The sequence below is a fragment of the Drosophila ananassae genome, chromosome 3R (assembly GCF_017639315.1).
Source record: "Drosophila ananassae strain 14024-0371.13 chromosome 3R, ASM1763931v2, whole genome shotgun sequence".
NCBI lineage: Eukaryota > Metazoa > Arthropoda > Insecta > Diptera > Drosophilidae > Drosophila > Drosophila ananassae.
This window is the reverse complement of record NC_057930.1, coordinates 10,842,040-10,860,013: the sequence shown is the minus strand read 5'-3', so window position 1 is coordinate 10,860,013 and position 17,974 is coordinate 10,842,040. Positions and strand designations below refer to the sequence as shown.

The 17,974-nt window shown below is 42.7% G+C and overlaps 6 protein-coding genes and 1 long non-coding RNA gene across 8 annotated transcripts; 3 read left to right on the top strand and 4 right to left on the bottom strand.

Moving 5' to 3' along the window:
• Positions 1 to 282: 282 nt before the first annotated feature.
• On the top strand, positions 283 to 3,137 carry LOC26514919. The gene is made up of 2 exons (XM_014905174.3): positions 283 to 355; positions 410 to 3,137. Coding segments are annotated over exons 1-2 (921 nt in total). The 5' UTR covers positions 283 to 353; the 3' UTR covers positions 1,329 to 3,137.
• On the top strand, positions 1,520 to 3,137 carry LOC6502750 (zinc finger protein 501). Its single transcript, XM_014904886.3, has one exon. The coding sequence runs from the start codon at positions 1,712 to 1,714 to the stop codon at positions 2,999 to 3,001; it is 1,290 nt and encodes a 429-aa protein (XP_014760372.1). The 5' UTR covers positions 1,520 to 1,711; the 3' UTR covers positions 3,002 to 3,137.
• Positions 3,138 to 3,451: 314 nt separating this feature from the next.
• LOC116656037 lies at positions 3,452 to 5,049 on the bottom strand. Its single transcript, XR_004311050.2, has 3 exons — positions 4,882 to 5,049; positions 3,845 to 4,817; positions 3,452 to 3,794 (listed from the first exon to the last, which is right to left on the bottom strand). It is a non-coding gene; the product is annotated as an uncharacterized LOC116656037 (long non-coding RNA).
• Positions 5,050 to 5,096: 47 nt separating this feature from the next.
• LOC6506754 (vacuolar protein sorting-associated protein 53 homolog) lies at positions 5,097 to 8,278 on the bottom strand. The gene is made up of 4 exons (XM_001965205.4): positions 8,064 to 8,278; positions 7,494 to 8,000; positions 6,260 to 7,434; positions 5,097 to 6,199 (listed from the first exon to the last, which is right to left on the bottom strand). The coding sequence occupies exons 1-4, from the start codon at positions 8,169 to 8,171 to the stop codon at positions 5,296 to 5,298; spliced, it is 2,694 nt and encodes an 897-aa protein (XP_001965241.1). The 5' UTR covers positions 8,172 to 8,278; the 3' UTR covers positions 5,097 to 5,295.
• A 50-nt stretch (positions 8,279 to 8,328) lies between these two features.
• LOC6506743 (probable DNA replication complex GINS protein PSF2) lies at positions 8,329 to 9,395 on the bottom strand. Its single transcript, XM_001965204.4, has 2 exons — positions 8,853 to 9,395; positions 8,329 to 8,785 (listed from the first exon to the last, which is right to left on the bottom strand). Exons 1-2 carry the CDS (start codon positions 9,095 to 9,097, stop codon positions 8,419 to 8,421), a joined length of 612 nt encoding a protein of 203 aa, XP_001965240.1. The 5' UTR covers positions 9,098 to 9,395; the 3' UTR covers positions 8,329 to 8,418.
• A 996-nt stretch (positions 9,396 to 10,391) lies between these two features.
• LOC6503831 (alpha,alpha-trehalose-phosphate synthase [UDP-forming]) lies at positions 10,392 to 14,806 on the top strand. The gene is made up of 5 exons (XM_001965203.4): positions 10,392 to 10,937; positions 12,175 to 12,715; positions 12,806 to 13,698; positions 13,770 to 14,391; positions 14,453 to 14,806. Exons 1-5 carry the CDS (start codon positions 10,804 to 10,806, stop codon positions 14,690 to 14,692), a joined length of 2,430 nt encoding a protein of 809 aa, XP_001965239.1. The 5' UTR covers positions 10,392 to 10,803; the 3' UTR covers positions 14,693 to 14,806.
• LOC6506732 (protein YIPF6) lies at positions 14,776 to 15,913 on the bottom strand. 2 transcript variants are annotated; one of them, XM_001965202.4, is made up of 5 exons: positions 15,779 to 15,913; positions 15,504 to 15,723; positions 15,264 to 15,435; positions 15,045 to 15,202; positions 14,776 to 14,987 (listed from the first exon to the last, which is right to left on the bottom strand). In XM_001965202.4, the coding sequence occupies exons 1-5, from the start codon at positions 15,794 to 15,796 to the stop codon at positions 14,875 to 14,877; spliced, it is 681 nt and encodes a 226-aa protein (XP_001965238.1). In that variant the 5' UTR covers positions 15,797 to 15,913; the 3' UTR covers positions 14,776 to 14,874. The 2 variants fall into 2 exon arrangements, with proteins under 2 accessions (XP_001965238.1, XP_032311399.1); XM_032455508.2 differs by having other exon boundaries at positions 15,812 to 15,893.
• Between the last annotated feature and the right edge of the window lie 2,061 nt (positions 15,914 to 17,974).

Here is a 17,974-nt window from a genome sequence, read left to right as displayed (position 1 = left end):
TTGAAAAAAAAATGTTTATTTTAAATTTGAGCTTTGTATGGTAAAAAAACGAGACGAATAATGTTCTATACAACGGTTATGATAGGATTGCGTTACTTATTATACGTTTATGCTTAAGTTAATGGGCAAAGGAAATCCTCTAAAAATTAAATTAAAAATAAAACCTTGGAAATTTTATTCAATCTGTTAAGAATTTGTTGTGTATATGTATTTTAAAATTTAAATAGCAATTTACTGAAAAAAATTTATTTTAGAGTGGCCAGTCCTACTCATTAAACGGCTGTTCTGTGTCGATCAAGGGGGAACAACCACAGCTGATCAAAACAAAATATCTGATTTATTACTATAAACAAATGTAAGTTTATTAAATTAGTATTTATTTCCTAACTATATCTTTTTCCTTTTCCAGGGAGAAGTACAAAAACGGTGTCTGTGTGAGGGAAGAATCCGATGAAGAGGAACAGTTGTTTGAAATAAGTTTTAGCGATAATGGCGAACCAAATGACGAATCAAAGGGAAAATCTGTTGAGATCCAATTTGATATCGAAAAGTTTCAAGAAGATTCATCAGATAATGAAGTTAAATCTTCCAATACTCGGATTATAAAAGTGAAACGTAAGCCTCTCGAAAATGACACCAAAATATTAAAAAGAAAATGTGATGTGGGAAGGTGCCTGCCCAAAAGAAATTCCAATAGTAATAAGATAAGTAAAATAAGCTTAGATCAGGATAAACAAACCTTCCTTAATGAAAAGGATATTCCATTGCACAAAGATATTCAAGTTAAAAACGAGCCAATAGATGATGAAAATGAAGAAAATTTTGCTGATGATCCGGGTGTCCCTACGGAGCTGGAGTATTTAATTCTTAAAAACGAATCCAATATCGAGACTTCCAATTGCGACGAGACACATGAGATTGTTTTGGTCAAAAAAGGAAATAAATACAACAATAGAGAGAGTGAAACTGGTCCTGCAGATGTCGAGCAAAAGAACGATAGGAATGAAGATCCGAGCCAGACAAATCCCAAAGATAAAAAAGAATCAACATACATTAAGTGCCCCCAGTGTCTGAAGTTATGCAAACCTGAGGGTCTCGCAAGACATGCCCGGCGGAACCACCGATCTAGACTATACACGTGCTCCCAGTGTAAGGCATCGTTCCTTAGGCCTCCAATGCACGTGCCAGAATTTTTAGAAAAGATCGGCAAATGCCGACGTAAAGGTTGCTCAGGAAAATCCAATATAATATGCCAAAACTGTAGAATATATTTATGTGTTGAAATAGGAAAAAACTGTTTCGAATTGCACCATGAAAATAATATGTGATTAAAAATACTCAGAAAACAAAGACTAAACTTATTATTAACTTTTTTGTTATAAACGGTGTGTATTATTTTGGGTTAGTAACAAAAGTAAATCTTAATTAAAAAAAAAAAAATAATCAGATCTAATATCCCCCTCATTTTAACGGATGAAAAGATCTATTTTAACATGCGCTTAACAGCACACACTGTTCGGAAAACAGGGTGATTAGTGTAATATCGACAGGGAAAACAAAATAATTTTTTTCCTTGTAAGAAAAAAATATACAACATTTCGGAAAGAAGAGAAAAATATAAGAACATTTAAATGTTAACTTGAATTTCAACCACAATAATCCAGCAGAATCCCATAAAGAGGAGGAAGGAAAAAGGAACGTGGGACGTGCAATGGATTCGACTGGGAGCAGTCCTCAAAACCATGGAAATATAAAAACAGAGTCGGTGGAAGTTACCCACTTCAATGATGAACCGAATAGCGAAAGGACATTCCAATTTGAGTTGGAAGCGAATGAAAGTGGCTCTGATAAGGTCGTACAACATGATTTTTATGAAATACTAGAAATAGAAAATGACACCTTTACCAATGAAGAGGATAGCCATCTGATGGCCCCAACCGCTGAGCAAAACCCATTAAACATTGAAATCAAAAACGAACCAATTGATGATGAGTTGTGTGAGGAAAAAGATTTCCATATATCGGAAGGCGAGGTTTCCACTGAGAATGGTGAATACACTGAGGAGTTTGTCATAACCATAAAAGAGGAAATGGAAGATGAGACTTTAAACGAAAGTTTTTCGAATGAATTCGACTCGTCTAGCGATACGATACAAGATGAGTCCTTTGAAAGCACCCAAGTCCCCCTCAAAATAACAAACTGTTCCAGTCTGCCCCATCCTATCCACATGCCAAATATTTGCTTGCCAATTAAATGCCCACACTGCCCTAATGCATATAGCCCAAGAGTCTTTGAACACCACATCCAGTCGGTCAAGTGTGTCTACTGCTCCGAGTCCTTTCAGTGCGGCGGAGGCCTCAAATCGCATATGCGTACTCACGCCGAGTCAAAGCCATTCAATTGCACCGAATGTGAAAAGGCTTTTAGCACTATTCATATCCTGGTAGAACACATGCGAACCCACACAGGAGAGAAACCATTCTGCTGTCCATACTGTCCGAAGGCCTATACGCAAAGACATGGCCTGAGAAAGCACATTCACACCCACACAGGAGAGCGGCCATTCGAGTGTTCGTATTGCCCCAAGTCCTTCACAAATGGAGCTAGTCTTAAATCGCACATTCGTACCCACACCGGTGAAAAGCCATACAAGTGCTCCGAGTGCAATAGAGATTTTGCAGAGCGTAAATATTTGCAAGTCCACATGCGAACCCACACTGGAGAGCGACCCTTTAAGTGCCCGCAATGTCCTTCAGCCTACAAGCAACGATCATATTTAACTGCTCACATCCGGAGCCACACAGGTGAAAGATTGTACAAGTGCACTGAGTGTCCAAAGGCTTTCACCATAAAATCTGTTCTGGATAACCACATGCGGACCCATACGGGAGAGCGGCCGTTTAGCTGTTCCCTGTGCTCAAAGACTTTTAAATATAATTCCAACTACGTAATACACATGCGATCCCATACGGAGGCTTCCAGCAATAGCAATAGCACATGAAACATTGGTTTTATGATTCAATTTTAATTATTTTTAAATTCGTTATGTTAAAATTTTACTACTTTGTGTAATATTATTATTAGGTTTTTAAACATGTTAAATATTATAAGAACTGAAATCAAAGTTTCAAACTTTACTCGTAAACCTGAATTATTGGGAAAACTATCCGGTGGTCCTGGGCTCTTAACATTTAGGTCTAAACGCCGCTCTAGTTTCTTTTTCACAGATCAATGATCACTGATCTGTCACAGTATTGTGATACAATGAAAAACAATTGGAACCCTGCTTAAGACACAAATATAAATTACATTTTTTACATTTAATAATGGATAGGTTGGAGCATCCAAAAAATTGGCACTGCTCACTTTTTTCCGTGAATTCGGGAGCGTGTACTTCTGTTCGAAAAGATGATTTTTGGCATTGATGGCATTTAAAGTTCTGGTGATCGTCGGTGTGTCTTAGAAAAGTTGTAGAATGTTTGAAAGATTTTGGGCATAGACTGCACGCGTAGATTTTTTTCTCGCTTGGTACGGAGTGTGACTGGAGGTGGGCCACAAACCGGGAATGGCTTCTGAAATTTGCTGGGCAATAAAAGCACTTATGATACTTGGACTCTATTTCAGCCAGGCATTCCATAGCTTTTAGTTGTTCTTGGCTTAAATGATGGTTTTTTATATCGGAATGTGCCACTTCTTGGCCTGTTGGTTCCTCATACCAGTAATCCGTAATTTGGAAAACCTGTTGCCCCAGGTCGTCCTCGTCGACTGACTCTTCCTTCACCCTGACATCATTCCTTGAATGGTTAAAATAAGAAACAAGTCACGACTTTAGTAAAATACTTACATTTTCATTTTCCAAGACGAGATTTGGATCAGCTGTTGAATTTTTTTATATTTATCGGCAACTTGTGGCATGCACTCTATACCCTATTCGGCCGACTGGACTGGTCCCACTGACAAATGGTTATTTAAAAGACATTTATATTCAAAAACGTTGAATTATTAGAATTATATTTAAGTATATTTTATGTCATATAAGATAAAAGAATAAAATCCAACCAAAAAATTGGCAGAATTCACAATTTTTCACACTTCGAACGAAGAATTGTATAGATGATTATTGATATTTAATGCGACCGAATTGATTCCTTTTATTTTACTGATCATCCTTTTTATGTTTACGGATATGCGAAATATATGGTCCATTCCGAGCATAGGATTTCGAGCAATAAGGACAATGGTATGGGCGCTCCCCAAAATGCGTTTGGACATGTTGAGTTAGGTTTATTTCGTATGGAAAAGTTTTTGGACAGTGAGGACATTTGTGAGGACGGTCCCCAGTGTGCATCCGTAGGTGTACATTATAATTGGCTAGGTATGAATATGTTTTTCTACAAACTGAGCATCGGTACTTCATCTTGTCGGTGGGTACCTTTACAGTTCCATTTCCCCCATGTTGTGGGGAATCTATTGGGACTTTAGGTTGCTCCGAACTCGATTGCTCATTGCTTGGGATTACTTCTACCGAAAAAGATTCAACAAGTTCGTTTTTCACAATAGGATTACTATTGAAATTGGACTCCATGGTATCTTCCGATTCTTCGCCCAAAAAGTCATCATCAATAGGTTCGTTTTTTACTTCACATTCATCGCCCTTGTTAGTTTGGCTTTTATTTGTCGAGCAGTCACTGGGTCTCAATCGACCACTCTGTAGGACAGGAATATCTCGTTTATCTGCGCCTCGTTTAAGTGCTTCCGAAATTTGTATGCTGTTTGAAATCCGAGTTCGCTTTGGTCGTGATATACTTGCTTTTGTGCTAGGACAAGGAAGCTCCCTTTTAGAATGCATTTACGCAGTTTAACAAAAATACTTGAACTTACATTTTCATATTAGTTAGTCGAAACTTTTGTTTTTTGTTTATAATTTCATCCCTTTAGAAATATATTTCTGCTTATTTCTTCATATTAGTGAATTTGTTTTTTTTATCGGACAGCTGATCAGCTGCGATGCCCACCCTTAAGAGTACTAACATTGGAGCTGTTAAGCGCAAAAAGAAATATCGATAACAGAACGGAATATTTTTGAAATGTTTTCAAAAATAGATAAATATATATTTTAGAAAGGATTCTAGAAATATTTTTAAATAAAATAAAACAACTTTTGTTTGTTATTATTATTTTAAAATATATCCATAACCTATGCCGGATTTTTAGAATAAATTACAGAATATTGTTAAATTAAACTACGGAAAGCTCCGGGGAATGTCAAAGTCGAGTTTCCAAATCAATGCAAGATTAAGGAAATCGTTTCTTCAGAAGATTTTCTAATTTTCGAATGCCAGTTTGAGAGCTCCCATCGGCATTCTTGTCGGCACTTCCCGTGAAACTGCCAACGCTGAAAATAAAGGCTCTTTTGGGTGTGGAGGAAGACGTTGTTGCATTGGATGTATTTGCAGTTGATTCGATGGCTGCAGTTGGTGGATCGACGTCTTCAGAGGTTCCCAAAGTTCCGCTTGCAGACTCTACGCCTTGTGCCTCTTCCTCATTAGCAGCTGGCTCTATCAGACCACTAACCGCAGCTGCCGAGGCGGTGTGCTTGAAGAGATCAATGAGTTGCAGTTGATCCACCCGCTTGACCGCTTTCATGTCAAGAATCTTCTGGTACTCAGCAATGGTGATATCGGGTAACAGTTTGAGTACCTGTTGCGTAAAATGCGCTGGTGGTTGAACTGGCGTCATTACCACTTTTATGATCATCTCCGCCCGGGTCATATCCTTGACCACAACTTTCGTATAGCTGGTGGGTGCTTTACGATTCACACTCGATCCCACCGAAGGAAGCTCCAAGAGAGCCGTCTTAAGCGAGTGTGTGTCCAGTAGAAGTTGCTCACAACCCAGGACATTGTTGGAGCCATCGGATAACGTGAGTTTGCAACGGTACAGGACGTTTATGAACTTTGGCACAAAGGCGGCCACGAATCGATGGCAAAATTGTGTAAAATACTTCCGTGAACTGGCTAATGTATCCCGAATGGTTGGAACCGTCTGCTTAAAGTTTCCGCACATGCTGCTAATGAAGGCGCTCTGGTCACCAACGTTGTTGATATGCTGCCACTGCACTTTAGCCATTGCTTGTAAAGAAGCCTCGCATCCTGCCTCCAAATCTTGTACCAGCAGTTGGATGCAGTTCGATATGATGCTGTCATTGAAGAGATTTTTGTATAAACAAGTTATAAAACAATTATTAAAACAATCTTACCGATGAAACACATCCTTCTCCTCGCTCATATCAATTTTGCTTACGTAGACAGCTGTCACCTTTTCCTTCAGTTTGTCCTCCAACTGTTGGACTGTCTCGAGGCAATACTCGCCGGTAGTCAGAACACAGCATATCCGTACAAGGTCGTCCCGCGAGAAACGCTGCGTATCCCCCTCTTTAAGGAAGTTGTGGAAAACTTGTCCGGCGGCCGTAGAAAGGTTCTGCATGTCGCGAGTGAGCAATGAGACGCTTTTTCCGAGAGAACTTCCCGTTGTAGCGGGCACCAGTTTCGGTGTGCTGCCCTCCAGCACCTTCGATGCATACTCGCGCAAGTACTTCTTGAAGACTAGTGCAAGATCGTACATGGGCTGCTCGTTACTAAGCTGGTTGCACTGCACCATGCACTTCTTGTAGAAGACAAACAGATCCCCCGAACTAGGATACACGGTGGTCTTTGCTTCGGCGAACTTATATGGCTCGCGGGACATCTCCACGAATTTTTCCATCAGCTCCGCGAGATTCCTGTCAATGCTCCGTATGTAGATGTCCAGATGCGACTTAAAACATTGGCCGATTTGATCGTGGAACACTGTTATGCCAGCTGGAGTATCAGCCGTAGAAGGCTCTGTAAGTACGCGCACTTGCTCTGAATGGGTAGCTCCCAGTGTCACACCCGTGAATCGCTTGGCGAGAAGCTGCTCGAAGGCCTGGGTTTTGTTGATGGCAAAAAGTAACAGCCTGACGTCAATTTCATTAGTACGTTTAGCCATGATCTGTGCCAATTGTTCCCTTGTCTGTCGGCAGAACTCTACCGTAATACGCTCAGACACCTCCCAGTCTAGCGGAAAAACGGGGCCGTACTTGTCCTCGAAGTCAAGAAGATGCCGCTTCAACCAAGCATACCGTTTATCGATCTTGTCAAGCCAAGCAATATCCTGATTCTCATGAAACAGATGCATGTACTCCTCCAATTGCTGGGCAATAAACCACTTTAGCAGCTCTTTTTTAACCTTCGGATCTAGAACAGACATCACCTTGCAGGCATCGGCCAACTGGTTGAGTCCCAATCGGTGCTGATTTTGGCCGGAGGGTTTTGCCGAGAATGCCTCCTTAAAATCCTCGGTGATTTGTTGGGCGAGGGTGACCTGGATTTTGTCCACACTCTGCGACAAGTTCTGCAATAGTACAAATAAATGATAATTATAGAACAAAAGAGGCACAGAAGGATACCCACCTTGATCTCCTCGATGTCGGAGAACTGCTGAAAATGTTGGTTAACTTCGGTAATAGCCTGAAGCGGGTTGAGAATCTCTCCGTAGGATCGACGCTCAATTAGTTTGTTTAGACTTTCGATGCCACCGACTAGCATGTGTAGGTGATTCAGGGTGGTTATCGCTGCAGTCAGGTTGCGCTTGGCACAGTCCAGCTGCTTGATGTCCCGGGTGATCTCCTTGACCATCTCCTCGGTGCGCTCGGCCCGCGTCTTCACATCGATGATGTGGCTGAAAAGCGAACCGATAACCTTCTGGGCTTCGCTCAGTGCCAGCTGTCCATCCTGGCCGGTATTCGTCTGGCCTCGTACCACGGATCGGATGTTGTCATCAATCAACGACACCTCACACTGCATTTTATGGATGGTTTCATCTATGCCCGCCAGGCTTTGTTCGTTTGGAAATAGCTGGTTAATGTAGTCTACGGTATTGAAGTCTGGTGCATCCATGGGGTCATCTGTTTTAAGCACCTAAGTGGAGAATTTCGGCAAGTGAAAAAATCCGAGTGTTTACCAGACCCACTGACGTCTCACCTTGTCTATGACCTGCTTCACTTCCTTTGAGAAGCGAATCTTATTGTTGGCCACCATATGCTCCGTGGAGGCTGACTCCATCTCCACAGAAACAGCGGCTTCGCTCATTTTAAGTCTCCTTTTTGTGTCGTTACCGATTTTCCTGAAAAATTGTTTTGGGTCAGAGTTCCAGGGATGGAGAGAAGCCTTCTGTTGTGTCGGATGTTACTAACAGTGGCAGTGCTGTCATGCGCGGTCTTACCCGCTAAGTTAAAATGATTTTTTAATATGTGCTTGCAGTTTTTAATGTTTTTAATGGCAAAAATGATTTTCTTATAACTACGTGTGATATATATAATTTTTTTAATAATACTAATCACTGAGAAAAAAGCGAGTTGCTATTGGGGACCGAACTGGACCCCATCATGGAGTTACTGAGCATGGACGTGTCCCTCTGGGAGGCAGTGGCCATGCGCTGGTAGCGCGCTATGTGGTCCAGAGAGTAGGGCAGGATCGGTCGCACGCTATGGATTTCTAGGAGCGTTAAGTTGTCCAGCTTGGCATAGGTTCCCTCGCCCTTGATGAAAGCGTCGATGGAAGTGCGCAGCTTGGATTCGCGAATATCAAAAATGTCCTTGATGACGGTGCGTAGCTCCTCGCATCTGGGAACGTCATCCGGAGCTGTTGACATTACTAATTGAGCCACTACCATGTAGTGCTCGCAGGGCATCTTGGTGAAAAATCTACAACATCCCAAAAGTACTAGTTTTTTTTTTAATATTCATTAGACCATTTATAACTGCCACAAACTTGGAGCGCTTCTCCTCCTCCTTGATCTCCTCGAGTATGTCCATGTCCATCCACTCCGGCGGCACAATCCGGCATTTCTGTTGCTTGCGCAGATGCGTCGCCATCCACAGGGGCACGAAGACAGGGAAACCAGCACGGAAAGGGCCAACGGAACCGTAGATCATATGCAGTGGCTCATTTGAAAAGTTCGGTATAATGCTGATCATGACTTTTTCGCCAATAAACTCAATTATTGCAGGATCCATGTCGAAGATCTTCCACTCCACAGGAGAACGCAGCCAGATGATTTTGATTCTAAATTAGTGTTGGAAAACTCGAAAATAAAATATAAGAACACCGATTAGAAATCTTATTATATCGGCAGTTATTTTCAAATTTGAATTTAAAAATACATGCATAGAAATTGTTTGGGTGGGGTTTGTGCGTCAGATTAGTCGCGTCAAACTATAGACGTCTGTGACAACTATAAATAACCAACGCAATACAGCGACCTCGAACGGGTTATCTGGATCCCGATCGCCCCGATCCTATAGTTGCATTAAAAGCCCAACTGAGCTGACTAATTTGCGTTCCGATGCGAAACTGTTAGTGCAGATTCCGGCAACTATCAAACGGCAATCACGTAAACCGCCAGCCAGGCGTCGTGATAAGCGCATGACTGCCAAACATGATCAAGCGTTCAAGTTCAGCCAAGTTTTCCATACATAATATATCAGCCAACCACCAGCCGTAATCCCTTGCACCACTCCGCCGTTAATCCTAAACTAAAATGCATCAGATAACGGCGTGCATCTTATCAGTTTTGTATCTTTCCTTGCAAATAGTTGAAAATAAAAAAATAACTGTTGGACTATTATCATCCATGTAATGAACTCTGAAAGTGACGGTCATGACAAGGTTAGATCAGATCTCCGGAAAATCCAAGAAATGCAAGACTTGAGAGAGCGGTTTGCTAGCAACTTTGAAAGAGATCCGAAAATAGAAATCTTCTGTGTACAATTTGGATGTTCTTTATTTTATAAGACTGTCAAAGCGTAAACAACAGCATCGATTTGTTGACTTATCACTTTGAGAGACGACACCGAGGGTGGTCAGACGGTGGGGTGGGGTGGGGTGGGTTTGGGGAGGAGAGGAGCAGCAATGTTGCCGTGAAATGTTCTCGAGCTGATAATACCAGGCTCGGCCGGTTAATTCTAGAAAACTAACCCCGGTTTTGATTCCATGGTTTCAAAAAGGTCACCCAACCGTCAGTCACCTCCAACCCGGTGATGACAGTTCCTCCAAGGATGCTAACACCTCGAGAGATGCCCTCAAAAATGGCCAAAAACAAGAGAATACGGCCAATGAATTGAACAGGGTACGGCACGTTTCATAAACACCCGTAACGTAATCAGTGCTATTAATGAAGCTGGACGATTTTCTGATAAGCCGGAGAGACAGTGGACTGTGGAACCCATGATCGGACGGACGCGGAGGAGGAGGCGCTCTCGGGCGATCGAGGCGCATTAATTTTTAGCAGAAAAGTGCGACTTGAGCGGCTAGTTGGCTTAGTGCTTGTCTATTTTCGGCAGGGTACGGAGCTACTGGCTCTCGCGACCAACGAAGCAACCACAACACACAACCCATTCCCTAACGCAGCCTGGAAATCGGTTTTCCCCACCAGCTCACTAAGCTAATACATTTTTTGGCCCGCGAATTGCATCTGAGAGATAAGAACGCTGCTCGGGCAGTTGCTCTGGAATCTTCAACCTTCTATCAGCATTCGTATTGGAATTTCGGCAGCAGTCGCCCTCTCCCATCGGCGAAGACAGGTGTCAGCAGGAGTCTCCACATCGCAGTTGCCCGAAAACTATGTGCTAGTCCCGTTCGCGGCTTCCTCCAAGAGCAGTTTTTTTATCCAGCCAGTACAGTAGCTACTTCACATCGAAATTTAATTTAACAAAGATCCAAAATGCCTGAAACGGAGATCGTTGTGACCAATGCGGGTGAGCCGTCCACCAAGGCGAGTCTCATCGTGGTCTCGAATCGGTTGCCATTCGTGCTAATCCGGAACGCCAAAACCCAGGAGCTGGAGCGCAGAGCCAGGTGAGTGAAAATTACTTAAAAGAAAAGTGATTTTTTGATGTGGATATGTGTTTCATACTCTTTTAAGCCAGAACAAAAATCTGGCGTTACGTAATCTTTTCCAAAACAGTGTTTTGAATTATAAAAGGATTTAGATTTCAAAAGAACTTGAAAACACGTTACATAATAAAATGTTTCATAAAAGATTTTGAAGTTTAAAAAGTGAAATATTTGAATACAGTTGAGAAAGTGAATAATACATCTTTATTTTGTTAATCTAACAAGAAAGATTGCTTAAGTCCGTTAAGAGGGCCAAGTAAATAGTTAAATAAAGTTATCTGAAACAAAGGAAGCAAATAATTGAAACTATTTCATTCCAACATCGGATCGCTTATCATTATTCGAAAATTGGACTGGCAAACCAGCAAAGCTCAATCGGGAAAAACTTTAATGTTCTTCGACAAACCTAAAAATCCAAAAATCCAACAATCATTTTGAAGTAACCCAGTTCGATCCGTGAGCCCTCTAGCAATTTGCATTAAAGATAAGAAGCCTGCGTCCCAACACCCAGCCCCCGATCTTGTGCCTGAATATGTTATATACCTATGCTTCGATTATCAGCGCAAAATACACAGACCGGGATTGGAATGAGAATGTGGATGGGGATGGGGATGGGATGGGGAGAGGAGATGGATGAATTTACTTGGCACCGAGGCGACGTCTGGGCTTGGAATTAGAAAACAGATTCAATAGTAATGGCAGGTCTTATCAGCGAGGTCCGTTACGCGGTTTTGACCCTTTCCGAGCTTTTGGTAAAGGGGGCAATACTGAGGCGTTAATACAAGGCTGGCTTCGCCGCAGAGGAACCTGAACCTGACACTGAAAATCACCGTCACGTGACCGAGATTGTTTCGCTCTCAAGTTTCCCGACCTATGCCAGGAGTTGTCTTTTCATCCAACAGTCTCCCGGATTGTCTCCGGGTGGGATGGACCGGACCGAAGCTGGGTCCACCAGCTTGTTTACAATCGCTGCTTTAATGGGATTTCCTTATCAGTCCGGGTGTCGTGCCCTCTGCACAAAATGGGATGGGTCTTTGCCAACATATACTCGCACATCCCGTCCAGCAATCCAGCCCAGAGTACACCTCTGGTTTTGGATTAAGAACATCCTAAAATAAACTTAATAATTGCTTAATAGCTTAAAGCAATAAAATGGTTAAAAATGTATTATATGTTTATCCAATTCGTCTATTTCTAGTGCTGGTGGCCTGGTGACTGCCGTGTGTCCGGTAGTGATTAAGGGTAGCGGTCTCTGGGTGGGTTGGTCTGGAATCCATTTGGAGGACCCCAACGAAGCCATCCCCGAATCGAATCCCAACGATCAAACCCCCACCGCCGGTCTAAAGTCAGAGCAGGTGGTGTCTGTGAACATAAACTCGAAAATCTTTGATAGCTACTACAATGGATGCTGCAACAAGATGTTCTGGCCGCTCTTCCACTCCATGCCTGGCCGGGCGAATTTCGGAGGCGAGCACTGGCACGACTATGTGACTGTCAATAAGCACTTTGCCGTGCGAACCATTGAGGCGCTGGAGAAGTGCCTGGCCAAAAGTGAGGGCACCGACAAGAGTCCCCCCATCGTATGGATTCATGATTATCATCTGATGTTGGCAGCCAACTGGGTGCGGGAGCATGCCGAGGAAAAGAACCTGCCCTGTCGGTTGGCCTTTTTCCTGCACATTCCCTTCCCGCCTTGGGATATCTTCCGTCTGCTTCCCTGGTCCGATGAGATCCTGCAGGTGAGAAATATTTTTCAAGTTCAAGTTCAAAAATAATTTTGAGGAATTGCTAAATCCTTGGTAATCTCTCAAATTTCATCTTTCTTTTAGGGTATGCTGGGCTGTGACCTGGTGGGCTTCCACATTCAAGACTATTGCCTCAATTTTGTGGACTGTTGCCAGCGGAATCTCGGTTGCCGTGTGGACCGCAACAATCTTCTGGTGGAGCACGGTGGGCGTACAGTCCGTATTCGTCCGCTGCCCATTGGTATCCCCTACGAACGTTTCGTTAACCTCGCGCAGACTGCACCCAAGGTTTTAAAGACCTCCAAAATGCAGATTATCCTGGGCGTCGATCGTCTGGACTACACCAAGGGCCTCGTCCACCGCCTTATGGCCTTCGAGGCGCTGCTCTTGAAGTATCCGCAGCACAAGGAGAAGGTCAGTCTGCTTCAGATCTCGGTACCTTCGCGAACGGATGTGAAGGAGTATCGTGAGCTGAAGGAAGAGGTGGATCAGCTGGTGGGCCGTATCAATGGACGATTCACCACCGCCAACTGGGCGCCCATTCGATATATTTACGACTACGTTAGTCAGGACGAGTTGGCAGCGTTGTACCGGGATGCGGCCGTGTGTCTGGTCACTCCTCTCCGTGACGGCATGAACCTGGTGGCGAAGGAGTTCGTGGCCTGCCAAATTAACGAGGTTCCCGGTGTCTTGGTTATCTCGCCATTTGCCGGAGCCGGTGAAATGATGCACGAGGCGCTGCTCTGCAATCCGTACGAAGTGAATGAGGCCGCTGAGGTGATCCACAGGGCGCTTACCATGCCGGAGGATGAACGAGTGCTCCGAATGGCACGTCTTCGTCGGAGGGAGGCTGAGTGCGATGTAAGCCACTGGATGCGTTGCTTCCTGAAGGCCGTGGGTGCTCTTGAAATGGACGACGTGGGTACCACCATCATGCAGCCGGTCTCTGTGGACGATTTCGATGACTACTTACTCAAGTGAGCATATTCTACCACTATATGTAATTGGGGACTCAAACTATAAACATATTTAATTGTGCCTCTCTCAGATACATCGGCTACAACCACAAGCTGGCCTTGCTATTGGACTACGACGGCACCCTGGCGCCGATTGCCCCTCACCCAGATCTGGCCACCCTCTCCCCAGAAATTAAGAACGTGCTGTACAAGCTGTCCAACCACTCCGACGTCTACGTGGCCGTTATCTCGGGTCGCAACGTGGATAACGTTAAGAAAATGGTAGGCATCGAAGGTATCACATATGCCGGCAACCATGGTCTTGAAATCCTCCATCCGGATGGCAGCAAGTTCGTCCATCCTATGCCCATTGAGTACGAGAAGAAGGTCAGTGATTTATTGAAAGCGCTGCAAGATTCGGTTTGTCGAGATGGAGCTTGGGTAGAGAACAAGGGAGCGCTGTTGACGTTCCACTACCGCGAGACTCCGAACCACTTGAGGGGTGCCATGGTAGACAAAGCTCGCTCATTAATCGAAAAATATGGCTTCCGGGCCACGGAGGCACACTGTGCCCTAGAGGCCCGTCCTCCGGTGCAGTGGAACAAGGGTCGCGCCTCTATCTACATTTTGCGTACTTCCTTTGGTGTCGACTGGAACGAGCGCATAAAAATCATTTACGTAGGCGACGATCTTACCGACGAGGATGCTATGGTGGTAAGTAATTGGAACTCTGTTTCGTTGTCTGCAATTCATGTTGATTTGACTTTCCCTACAGGCACTCAAGGGTATGGCGCGCACGTTCCGTGTCACATCATCGGATATAGTTAAAACGGCCGCGGACCACCGACTGCCGTCAACGGACTCCGTGTACACGCTGCTGAAGTGGGTGGAGAGGCACTTCATGGGTCGCAAGGCGCGTGCCAATTCGCTGACTTACCGACCCACAAAAGGTGACGGTGTTCAGATGCAGATGTCCCTGGAAGTGGCCTCCTCGGCGAACAACCTGGAGGTGTGAGCCCAAATATACATATGTATACATGTGCAAGCCTCGTAACTCACATATTTTGTAAGATTTTAAGAATAAACAAAACAGGATCGTAGCTTAAATAAATTTACAATTGATTTCGGATTTTTTGGTTACGCTATGGAACGTTCACTTTCATTACGACTTAATCACTAGGATTTAAGAAAATCTGTCTAATTATGAGACAAGACCAGCCACGATATGATGAAGAAAAACAGGAAGATTGGGTAAACGGCAAGTGGCTTGCGATGGGGCGGCTGGCTCTGGCCCAAAAACACAAAAGAAGCTGCAAAGAGGGGAGAGTGAGTTTGAATATGATTACGAATTAGAGCTATTGACTTACCGTATGTAGCCCAGGCAAAACCCATAGTTGTTGTTACGAAACGTAGAAAGAAGAGAAATGTAGTGTGGGCCGCCAACAGAATCACCCGACACACAATCAGAGAAATGGCCACCGGCGTAAGGCAGTAGCCTAATACGCAAACTGACTGGAAGAATGAGCTGAAGGCGATAAATAAACATGAATAAAATTTTTTCAAGAAAATTTGTGAAATTAACATACATATTGCCACCAAGCAGTTTGGAGTTAAGTGTGACGATGGCCGCTCCTATCCAGACGATGACGAATACTTGGGCAAACTCGGGGCCGTTGTCAGCCATGCTGTCTGCGGAGGACGATCCCTGCAGAATAGTAGCCATGAACGTGCACAGAACCAGGGGTCCCCACAAGTCCCCTGTAAGTGTAACGAAACCATTTGAATTTGCTTACGCGAGCAATGAATACAAGAAGGTGATGACGTACAATCCCTTAGCAGGCTGGATTTCTCCTTCGGATATAGCACATGATAAAACTTGACGCCCACGGCGCGGATGTCTCTTAGAACTGTTTCCCGGATGGGCTCATCCAGGGTATTGTAATCGGGAACACCGCCCGGAGACGTTGTTGTTGTCATCCGTTTGCCCGGAATGGACATCTCGCCCTCCAGAGAAGGAGCTGGCGACGTGTTAACGTCCTCAAACATCTGCGAACATCAAGTCAGAATTACTTATAACAATGATCCATCTGATATTACTCACATCCAGCTTGGAATCCATTCCTATCTTGTTTACCTTCTGGGTTTACGTCTATAACATCGAAAAAAGTTGGAATAAGCCAGCTAATAGTTTTTCAAGTGTGACCGTCCGCCAAAAAGTCGCACCAGGGATGCATCGATGAAGCACAGTACTCTAGGCGTTTATTTGAATATACGCCAATAAAAAAACATTTTATTTCGTGGATACCTCCTTAATATTAAGTTTGGCGATTTTTTCGACCAAAAGTTGTACCTCTTAGTCGAAAAAATGTCGAAATTTTAAATCCCTGGAGACATTTTAAGAAGTTTTAAATTCAGTGATGGGAACAAGTTTGAGATTCTTATTGATTGGCAGCACTGGCGTTTGGAATTTCCTCGAATTCTTGTTTCCTTAAGCTGCGACACCAAACGTGTTTCCACGTGTTTTACGCCATGGATTTATGTATACCGGGACAACTTGGAAGATCTGTTCGCTACCGAGCAGTTTAAAAGGCTAGAAAAGTGGAGGAAGATGGAATGCAAGAAGACCGAGGATATACTTAAGTTGCAAAATCAGCTAAAAGATGCAAAGATGAAAAACACGAAACTGAAGAAAGAAAACAAAACGCTCATCAACGACCTTCAGTTTGTCCGGTCGCAAAATGAAAAACTTGTAATTGAGTTTAACACCTTTTCCTTAAAAAGTATTGAGAATCTAGAAAAGCTCCAAAAGATTATAGGAAAACTTGAACAGATGTATTTTGTTGTGGAAAATACGTGTGCGCATTTTATTCAAAAACTCGAAAAACAGAAGCAAATCCATTTGAAAGAAATGGATGAGTTGAAACGGGATCTTGACAAACAAAACCAGGATGACATCACTTGCTCAATCTGTCTGGTGGCTTGGGACGTTAGTGGAAGCCATCGACTCGTCTCCTTGTTTTGCGGACATCTTTTCGGCGACTCCTGCATTAGATCCTATCTAAACCGATCTGAGATATGTCCTACTTGCCGAATGCCGTGCCGCCAAGATCAAATTCGTTATATTTACGGCCGTCGCATCCTGCCCAAACAATAAGTCAACAAACTTATGAAATAGAATAAGAACTATTGCTGGGAAACAATGGCATTTAATTGATATAGAAATCGTAAATCTTTGTTGGAGAATATATTTCATAAGAAAACAGTTTTGATGAAAAAACTGCCGAATTAGCATTCTCTTTTTTGTGTTTTTTCAACCAAGCATACAATACATAAACATTTACTCACAAAGCATTCAGATCAATTCATTAATAAGTAAAGAAATCATTGTGAAACAAATGTTAAAATATTTGACATAAATGTCGTAAAATATTAAATAAATAAACTATGTACTTAAAATCAGAAGAGTTTTTTCTAATTTGTAGTATTGGTTTTTTTTCGAAACTCTCAAAAAATATATGGTTTTTTTCCGATGTATGTACATTTAAAAAAATTTATTAAGAGCTCATACAAAATCACTGTGGACGGAAGTCCACGAGGTGACGACCTGCATGCCTAGGCGTGCGCGAGGAAACTCTATATATAGCCGAAGAATTAAAAATTTTCTGTAGGCAACCGATCTAAATGAATGATATACCAATCGAAAGGTATTGTTTCAATTAGATAATTTTTGTCGAAACATAGTCCAAAAGTTATTTGGTTTGGGAGAAATTAGGGTGAAAGTAAAAAAAAATTTTATCACTAAAGTGGGGCTGGTGGACACATTTTAGTCCCCAGATGGAATATTTTTATATATTCGCATTCTAGAGCTAAATACGCGTCGATTGGTACCTCAATCGACCCGATCCGACATTTCATTCAGAAGTTATTCAAAAAATTCGATTTTTTCTTCTTCTTCAAAATGAAGCCAGTTTGCGTCGGTTTGTCGGTTTGTCTGTTTGCACTATTTTTATCTTAAAAATCCTGAAAAAAATTGGAAAATGTTTGTTACTATCATATGAGCAACTATTGTTCTACAACTTTTTGAAATACCTTTAGCTTACGTCAAAAAATTAAAAAAACTTTGTTAATGAAAAAATTCATAACTTTATAATTAAGAAAGATATTAAAAAAAGCTTTACACCGTTGAAATGGTTTTTTAAATATCAATTTCACTTTCTTTGAGACCAAACGTCTATATAGTAAAAAAACAAAAATACACTGAAAATAAAATTTTTTTTTTAGAAAAAAAATTATTTTT